This window comes from Argentina silus (genome assembly GCF_951799395.1).
Source record: "Argentina silus genome assembly, chromosome: 7".
Taxonomy (NCBI): domain Eukaryota; kingdom Metazoa; phylum Chordata; class Actinopteri; order Argentiniformes; family Argentinidae; genus Argentina; species Argentina silus.
Window position 1 is genome coordinate 15,889,028 of NC_139661.1, and position 9,842 is coordinate 15,898,869.

The 9,842-nt window shown below is 46.9% G+C and overlaps 1 protein-coding gene across 1 annotated transcript in view; it reads right to left on the minus strand.

Annotated features, from left to right (window-relative positions):
- Positions 1-2,033: 2,033 nt before the first annotated feature.
- Positions 2,034-9,842, minus strand: part of LOC310807470 (protein unc-13 homolog B-like) — a gene marked incomplete at its 5' end in the record, with an annotated part of 116,480 nt that continues 108,671 nt past the window's right edge. The window contains 10 exons of the mRNA XM_083673966.1: positions 2,034-4,903; positions 5,433-5,592; positions 5,898-5,972; positions 6,455-6,511; positions 6,723-6,870; positions 6,995-7,066; positions 7,587-7,631; positions 7,972-8,095; positions 8,317-8,454; positions 9,065-9,153. Of these exons, the coding sequence (XP_083530092.1) occupies positions 4,621-4,903; positions 5,433-5,592; positions 5,898-5,972; positions 6,455-6,511; positions 6,723-6,870; positions 6,995-7,066; positions 7,587-7,631; positions 7,972-8,095; positions 8,317-8,454; positions 9,065-9,153 (1,191 nt within the window). The 3' untranslated portion in view covers positions 2,034-4,620. The remainder of the gene's footprint in view (positions 4,904-5,432; positions 5,593-5,897; positions 5,973-6,454; positions 6,512-6,722; positions 6,871-6,994; positions 7,067-7,586; positions 7,632-7,971; positions 8,096-8,316; positions 8,455-9,064; positions 9,154-9,842) is intronic.

Below are 9,842 nucleotides of genomic sequence, written 5' to 3' on the forward strand. Positions count from 1 at the left end.
GTCTATATGTGTGTATGTCTAGACACTTAAACGTGTGTGTGTGTGTGTGTGCTTTAAATAAGCATGTAGCTACAGTACATGCTTGTATAGTGTGTGAGAGCGATTGAGTGTGTGTGTGTGTGTGTGTGTGTGTGTGTGTGTGTGTGTGTGTGTGTGTGTGTGTGTGTGTGTGTGTTGTTCCCGCCAGGCAAACTGGGTTGTTGAAAGGCTACTACTTCATGTAGTGTACTACATTTGTGTGTATGCATAAAGTGTGCCTAAATGCCTAAATTTGTCTATGTGTGTGAGCGCATTATGTTTAACACTATACATACATCACCTGAACCATCCTCAGAGTTTACCTTTTAAGGTAGCTAGCTACGTGACACACCCAAAAAGGGGAAACATGGATTTCAAAATAAAAAAAGCAAGAAGTCCCAAGCATTCAGCTAGCATCAACCGATCCTGCAAAGGGAACACACCTGTGCTAAGTGTTTAGATGGGACCCCAACTCCTTCAAAGGTCTTGATACCTCCAGTTTTCAACACCCTTACCTCAGCCAAACCACACAGGTGTATGATCCCCAGTTCCTATCCAAATAGCGGGTCAGTAGAGAGCTGGATCTGCCGGTCTACTGGTCTCTCTGGTCCTACAGATCACCCAGCTATCTCTCTGTGGTCATTCAGCTCTTCATGTCCTTTTAATGATCCAAGCAGAGAGAGAGTGAGTGTATGAGAGAGAGGGAGGGAGGAGAGAGAGAGAGTGTGAGTGTGTGAGAGAGGGAGAGAGGAGAGAGAGAGAGTGTGAGTGTGTGAGAGAGGGAGAGAGGAGAGAGAGAGAGAATGCAAGAAAGGAAGCCGCTCAGTGCTGGTCTCTTCTGTAAATGATCAGCTTCTGTAGAAGAGGAAATGAATCATGATGGACACAGAATGTTATCACAGAGAGAGAGAGAGAGAGAGAGAGAGAGAGGAGAAGAAATAGAGGGGGAGGGGGTGAGAGAAAATGCGTACAAAAGCACAAGTAAGTGTGAGCAACAAAGGAGGAATGAAGGGAATGTGTGTAGAAATGAGACCAATATACAGTAGGATAAAGCAGAAAAGGAATAGAGATTTTAAAAAAAGATTTGTACTGTAGGCTTACTTTGAACATTCAAAACAAAACTGAATACGAGTCAGACTGGGTTACAGTACCATCAATTACCACATGACTTTTCAGCAATCCTCAAACAAGACATACATAGTCAAAGTAATCTGACAAAACTAATCAAATCTTTTGAAAAAAAGAAAAATCATTCTGTGGCCTTGCCTCCAGAGTTGTATTTCATCAGACAATGTGGCACCTACTTCTTATTCTAATGACTGTAACCGGTAGGCAGGGTGACTGACGGGAACTTTCCGTCAGACTAAGTCAACAGCAGCCATGAAACACACACACACACACATACACACACACACACACACACACACACACACACACACACACACACACACACACACACACAGATGTGAGAAAGTACACAGGTGTTTGAGTGTGAGAGGGGAGGGAGGTAGGTGAGGTGTGTGTGTGTGTGTGTGTGTGTGTGTGTGTGTGTGTGTGTGTCTGCGTGTGTGTCTGCGTGTGTGTGTGTACGTTTTGCCGTGTGGTTGAATAAACATAGTAACGCCCTTTGGACCCTCTGTGTACAGCATGAGAGGAGAAACCATACTGCTGCACTCACGCTATGGCTTCTAGGGGCAGCACAGCTCTTTCACAAACTCCCTGTTTGAATACCCTTAAAAATACATCCTCTCTTCCTCTGTGATTGGTATAAGCAATGCAGTGGTGAAAAGCTTGCTTAGACCAATCCAATGATGTTTGATCAGTGATTACTGAGAGAATAGGAGATTCTTCAGGATGATGTGTAGATCTGTGGAACCCTCATGTAATAGACGCAATCATGCCACACTCTTTCAAAACTCAAAACACATCTCATTTGAATCTCCATCTAATCTCAGGACAGGCTCAAATCTAATACTATACTGTAGGTTGATAAAACAACCAAACAAAGTCTGGACAATGATTCATAAATACTTTATATACAAAATTCAAATATTGGTACAATTATATTCAACATTTTTTTCGCATTATAGTAGTAATGATAAATACTTTACATATATCAGTCTTTTCATATTTGACAGTACATACAGTACATAAAAATTCACAACTCTAATTAACTTTGATTGTATACAATAAATACATGCTCTGGTGTTAGGCTTTTTCTTTACAAACTTACAGTACAATTCAAAGAGTGTGCAAGCGTTCACTTGCTAAAATGCAAAAAAACCAAAGAGGTTTTTGAACATATATGAACAGATCAACAGAACTATAAAGTGAACAATTGTGTTACTTGGCACGTGGTAAACACACAGAGTGCATATCAACCCCTTTTCCCTATCTGTGTGATGCTATTGGATGGCCCACCTGTCCATCTCCTCCCTCAGCCAATGGCAGGCGGCTTACTGTACGTCAGCCAAAGAACACCCAATGGCTGAGAGTAATCTTAGGAAACTTGGGGTGGGGCTTCCATGAGAGACTCAGTAGGTCTCAGTAAGATGATTGACATGTGACATAGGCAGACTGGTCTCCTACTTAAAACGTGTACCAACACAATAGTACGTGTTCCCAAGTACGTGTCCTGGTTTACGCATTGCTATACTGGCAGGTGACTACGGACGGCGGAACAGTGTATGACGAGGCTGGTGTGGTGGTGGAGGCAGGAACAGCTTGCTTTGCAACCCGCACACCACTGGTTTGAACTGCGCTACAGCATGTGAGACATTGGATGTGACATTGGATGTGAGACATTGGATGTGAGACATTGGATGTGACATTGGATGTGAGACATTGGATGTGAGACATTGGATGTGACATTGGGGTGGGGCTTCTATGAGAGACTCAGTAGGTCATCATCATCATGGACAACAATATATGCTAATTATTCTTGCTAATTCTAATGCTTGCAAAAGCCTTCCCCTGACAACTTACCCCTACCGTAACCACTTAGAATTAATGCCTATTACTGCCTAACCGCCACACAATTCAAAGCTCATAAAAACTTTGTATGTAAGTCACGCAATTTCACTTAAGCTCACGTAGTGGAGTATATCTTCACTTTTTGATGTATGATATAAAAATCTCTTATATACGTGAACCAGGACACGCGTACTATCGTGGAGGTACACAATATCATTAGGAGACTGTGTTGGACAGAGGCCACGTTATACATGCACATCAAAGCTGAGCATGAGGTTCATCATCATCATCATGATACCTGTCACCTGTAGGGGTGAAACTGCAGGGACTACCATTACAGGGGCACGGGGGAAGTACAGCGGGAAACATTTGTTCTTCAAGAATCTAATGTCAAGGTATATCTGTCCCCAAAACAGCTACTGAACGTTTGGCTAATTTCCATTCAAAAGTAGAGATACAGAAAAACAGTGTTCGCAGTCACAGTTCAGAAGAGAAACTTGGCAATAATGGAAAAAAAGAGTGGAGTGTGTTTAAAGTCCTGTAACGGAACTTGTTTAGTCGGAGAGCACACGTGCGTACGCGACACACACAGCCAGATGTGAGACATCTGTGAAACCTGTTAGATGGGGACCATCGACTCAACTCTGGCAGTTGGTCTGGATGGCGAAAGCTGTAAACTACAAAACCCATAATCCACAATCACACAACACTCATACAGAACCTACTCCATCAATAGAACATACAGTAAAGCTACTGGGGTCCTGTTAAAACCCTTCTCTTCACAGTTTATGTATGTGTGTTTGATACCATTCCTCATTCCATTCCATGCATTACAATGAGCCCGTCCTCTGATTTCTACCTCTACCAGCCTCCCCTGGTAGACATACTGTACTGTAGATATTGTTGTTGTTGTTGTTGTTGTTATTCTGTCACCTTTGTTGTAATAAAGCTATTCCATGTGCTATGGAGGGGCAGAGGAGTAGCTCTGTGATTTTAAGGCTTACAAACATATGGATGGACCGTGTAGATCACCACCTGAGAGGTCATGTCCATCCACATGTGTTTTCATCACAGGTTGGTGGGCTTTTGGTGGTGACACGTAATAGTCTATTAGAGTGTGTGTGTGTGTGTGTGTGTGTGTGTGTGTGTGTGTGTGTGTGTGTGTGTGTGTGTGTGTGTGGAGTATGTGTGTAACATGAATGCAACAGTGAGTGTGTGTTTAAAACCTTGTAAGTAGTTTGACAGAAGAAGCACAAAGCCTGTGACTCTCCTTCGTGCTTTCTTTGATGCATACAGTGTCAGTCTCTTATTGGTCCCTCATCAAGTCATGTGCCTGCATGAGGCCCTCTTATTGGTCCAAAGGACCAGGATCAGGAAGTACAACCTTGCACCTTCCTGTGATAGGCTCTCCTAGGTCATGTGACTGCATTCTTCTCCTCTCATTTCCTGGTCCCCATTCTTCTCTCAGGTCTACCAGAGTAGGATGACCCTTGCCCCTAGACACTGATCTAAGATCAGCTCTAGTTCTAGTTCTCCAGTTCTTCTCCTACTGGCTAAGGTCAGATCGTGGGGAGGACAATCTGATCCTAGACCAGTCTCTAAGGGGCGACCCTCATCTCTCTCCGGAGCTCATCTCCCCTCCTCCACGGGCCGTGTCTCTGACTTGAGCTTGACGAACTCCTTCGCCACCTCGTCAGCTGCCCGCTGGGACAGGATACGCATCACCGTCATGCCCGTCTCATCCATCTGGACCCGCCCCCCCAGGGGGCACCAGCATACGCAGCTCCGCCTCTCCACCACGTCCCGCAGCTGCACCACGGCCACGCCCACCATGCGGTCCGCCCGGCCGAAGCAGTAGTCCTTCACTGTGACCTGCAGCTCATAGCAGTCTGGGGACTCCTTACCCAGCACACTGAGGAGGGGGGGAGGGGGAGGGAGAGGGCGGAGAAGAGGGGGAGAGAGGAGGGAGACAGAGTTGGGGGGACAGGGAGAGAGAGGGGGAGAGGGATGGAGAGAGGGAGAGAGGTGCCGGGGGAGGGGGAGAGAGAGGGGGAGAGATGGGGGAAAGAGGGGGAGAGAGGGAGAGAGATGCCGGAGGGAGGGGGAGAGAGAGAGGGAGAGAGATGCCGGGGGGAGGGGGAGAGAGGGGGAGATATGGTTAGAGAGAGTGAGACAGGTTAGAGAGAGTGAGACAGGGCAATACGAAAGGACAGATGGAAAGGATAGAACGATATAGAGAGAGAAGGATGTTGGGAGAGGGAGAAAAGAGAATCAGAAACAAGGGCAATTAAACAACGTCCAAATGCTGACATTGCTGGTTGCTCTGCTATAGGAGACAATGAAGACGTTAGGTTTGCTCTGTGTGTATGGGAAGACCTGCATGTCTACGTGTCTCAGGGTGGGCACTAGGGCACTAGGACCATCTCAGGATGGAGACTCACAATTGAAAGGCCTCGCTGTACTTGGCAGACCAGCTGTTGTTCTTGGACTTGGTGGTGAACTTGCGCTTCTTGTCACCGAGGAACGGACCAATCATATTCACCTCCACAAACGGCCGGAACATGCCGGATGTCTGCCACTTCATGTCGTTGACTGCAATGACTGAGAAAGAGAGAGAGGGAGGGAGGGTGGAGAGAGAGGTAGAGAGAGGGGGGAGGGAGAAAGAGAGAGAAAGAGAGGGAGGAGGAAGGGAGGGAGACAGAGAGGGGTTATAGAAAAAGGCAGATCGCCATATCAGCATGCAGGAGAGAAAGAAAGACTCATTGACAGTTAAGAGGTGAAGGGTTACAACTGGGGTATGTACGTGTTCTTGTGTCCTGGTTGGTTGTGGAGTATACAGGTGTGGTAGTGGTGGTGGTGGTGGTGGTGGTGGTACAGGTACAGCCAGTGGCTCAATGGTGACTCACCTCTGATGTTGACTTTACCAGGCGCCATGTCAAACTGGATGGAGGCCTCGCCCACCGGCTTGTCCACTCCTGGGCCTACGAGTCACATGATCACAATCATAACCTAACCTAACTCACATCACCTTATCACTATCATAACCTAATCTTAAAGGGGCAATCTGGGATTGATACTGTACATTTTTGGATTTTTAAATGAATGTTATGTATTCGTGATTATTGATTCTTGAAGAATATAACTTATAAATGCCTCATGAGCTAAGTTCAACTGTCTTACTCAACATTGTTTTACTCCATTATTTATACATAGCTAGACCACATTATGTGTCCTAGTCATCCATAACTACAGTGTGATGATTGTGACGATGATGGCAATATAATAATTGTATTGGATAGGGTTGTATTGTTGTGCTGATACAGCTAATCATGTCACTCACATCACATTATCATCACAGTGCTGGTACCAATCATAACCTAACCTGGTAGATTCATCCTATGCATAAGGAACAGCTTTGCAGACCTAGCAGTAAGAACAGGATGTCTTTACTGTGGTAACTTACCCCTGTCAGGCCGGACCTTCTCACTGGGTGTGATCCTGATGCCCATGCCGTTATGCACTGTATGGGAGCAGGAGTGGTGTGAGAGAAACAGACACAGCATCATCTGACTCAGGGAACTGTGAGCAGCTGACTCACTAGTGACCTCTGGTGGTACACTAGTGGAAGTACCGTGCTAGTGCATCAATGAAAAAGCTGTAGTGTGCGTGCGTGCTTGTGTGTGTGTGTGTGTGTGTGTGTGTGTGTGTGTGTGTGTGTGAGCATGTCTTACCCTGTGCGTGCTGCGTGGACACGAAGGTCTTGATCAGTGCGTCGGTGCTCTGGGAGTAGAGGGAGAGAGCGTAGCGCAGTGACGACAACTCAGGACTCTTATCCACGTAGGTCTTCTTCAGGCCGTTACCCCCCGCGTGGAAGTATTGCTGAGAGAAGAGGAGTGAGATGGGGATGAGTGTGTGTGTGTGTGTGTGTTTGTGTGTGTCTGTGTGTGTGTGTGTGCGTGCATGTGCGTGTGCGTGTGCATGCATGTCAGTGTGTGCGTATCACCTTGATGCTCTCCAGCGCTGCGTCCATGATGACACACTGTTTGGGCGTCAGGCTCTTGGTCTCTCCCCCGCCTCCCTATGGCAACCAGAATGACGGACAGGCATTAGCCACGCCCCACTGTGGGTCACAACTCAATAGACATCAACAAACTCTAGACAGTGGCTCAGCTTGTGGCATAGCCAGGTACATTACATTACAGTGGCAATAGAATCGTATATAAGAGTAGAAAAGGTATCCATGGTCCATACAGTATCTGATGTGAAAGAGAGAGACAGTGACAGTTGGAGTTAGGCCCCGGGCCCCAGCCACACTTAACTATGCTATCCGTCAATTACAGATTGAATTATCTGTTGACGGACAATGGAGAAGACAAGGGTCTGTCCATGTCCCATTTCATACGTTTTGGCAGGGGTTTTTTTACAGACAAATAATGTTAGTTACATTTGCATTGTTCAGTTGCTAGGTTGTTTCAAAAGATTTCATGCGTATACATTTTTATCAGTTTTCTGATAGTTTTGTGTGGCCCAGGCCTGAGTGTATCTGACTGGATGTGTGAAAGCGAGGCAGAGTGACGGTTGGAGTTGGTGTGTACCTTGAGATTAGACAGCCCCTTGGCAGCAGTAAGGATCTGAGCCCCCTGTCGAAGATATACACATGGTCAGTGATGTCATGATGAGTGAGCATGGAGAAGAGAGAGAGATAGAGAGAGAGAGAGAGGGAGAGAGAGATAGAGAGGGTGTGTGTGGGAGAGAGAGAAATGGAGAGAGAGACAGAGAGGATCGAACTAGGGATCGAGAAAGGGAGAGAGGATAGAGAAACGTAGAGAGAGAGAGAGAGAGAGAGAGAGAGAGAGAGAGAGAGAGAGAGAGAGAGAGAGAGAAAGAGAGAGAGAAGTCTCTACCGGACAGCTAGAGTCTACCACTAGAGGGTGCTGGTGCATTGGGCTTTCCCATTCTTGTCTACAGTAACAGACTTACTAAGCTGTCGTTGCTCTGAGGTAAGACGATAGTCTTCTCCAGGCTGCTCAGGACTGTCTTCCACAGATCCTTCAGTATTCTCTTCAGAACAGTCTTCTCACACATGTCAGCAAAGATGCTCAGACTGAGAGAGTGTAGGAAGGAGAAGATACACACGCACAGGGACACGCACACGCACACGCACAGAATCCATAAGTAATACATAGGAAACACCAGTCTATAAGCCCAAAAAGACATTGATATGAAACTGTACTCTTTGAGCCAAAATGGCCTCTGCAATCCTGCACAGTACATGTCCTGTCTGCACCAACATGGTGGGCGGCCCGCGAGGCGAACCCCACTCACTTTCCATCCAGGAACTCCATGAGGGGCCGGAGCATGTTGTCAGCATCCGCCTCCGCACTGTTGCGGTTCGGGGGGCCTTTGATCTGGTACAGGATCTCTGCCATCTGCCTCATGCAGACGGTGATACGACTCTGGAAACTGAGGAGGAAGACACAGTCAGAGAGAGACGCACACTAGGGATGGATACACAACGCTGTACATACTGTAAACACTGCTGCTGGTCACAACACTGTACACACACACACACACACACACACACACTGCTGCTGGTTACAACACTGTACACACACACACACACACACACACACACACACACGCACACACACTGCTGCTGGTCACAACACTGTCCACACACACACACACACACACACACACACACACACACACACACACACACACACACACACACACTGTGGCTGGTCACAACATTGTACACACACACACACACACACACACACACACACACACACACACTGCTGCTGGTCACAACACTGTACACACACACACACACACACACACACAAACATTGCTGCTGGTCACAACACTGTCCACCCACGCACGCACGGACAGACAGACGGACACATGGACACACCTGCATGGACACACACACACACACACACACACACACACACACACACACACACACACACACACACACACACACTTCTGGTCCAATCAGCTGCATAGTCTAATTGGGTACCAGAGTGTGGGAAGCCCAGGTGTTAGCAGTTGTTGCTGATTGGCTCACCTCTTGCCGAACATGGCGCTCAGGTTGTCCAGGACGGTGTTGAGTTTGATCTGCAGGTCATTCAGGATGTCTGCCGCCTCTGGGTCCATCTACACACACACACACACACACACACACACACACACACACACACACACACACACACGCACATGCATAGATAGAGAAGAGGAGAGAAAGAGAACAGTTCAAGGCACGTAGCTGGTACACTGGTTTGTATTCCCTTCGTCATTTGGGCTCTAGTCAGTCTCCGATACACGTGAAGCCAATCATCTGGAAATATGCACAACGTCATGACAACAACTGTAGAACAAGTGACTTACTTTCATGAATGAGTGACTATTAAATAAGGGGCAAATCAAACTTCTGAAGCACAGAACATCTTCAGACACAAGAAACAGACCTCGGGCAAAGAGTACTTTGTGTTCAGTCTTTGACACACGTCAGGTATCATGTTTCATTCGTAGCAGAGGAAGCCGTGGTTCTGGCTGTGATAGCCTGTAGCCTGACTGCTCACTAGGGGCCAAGGACCTCCACTTGAGTGTAATTACATCAGATAGATGACTCACTATGACTCATAAGTGAGCTGTTGCATATGATGGCAGAGGAGACACAGGAAAATAATCCAACTCCAACCATGTGCTGTACTGTATCTCACTGACAGTATGCCACTGTATCATGGGGTTTTTCGTTTTTCATACATGCACCTGGGTATAGAATCCCTGGAGTACACACACACTGTAACGTCCCGCCCTGTTCCTTAGTTTATGTTTGTCTTTGT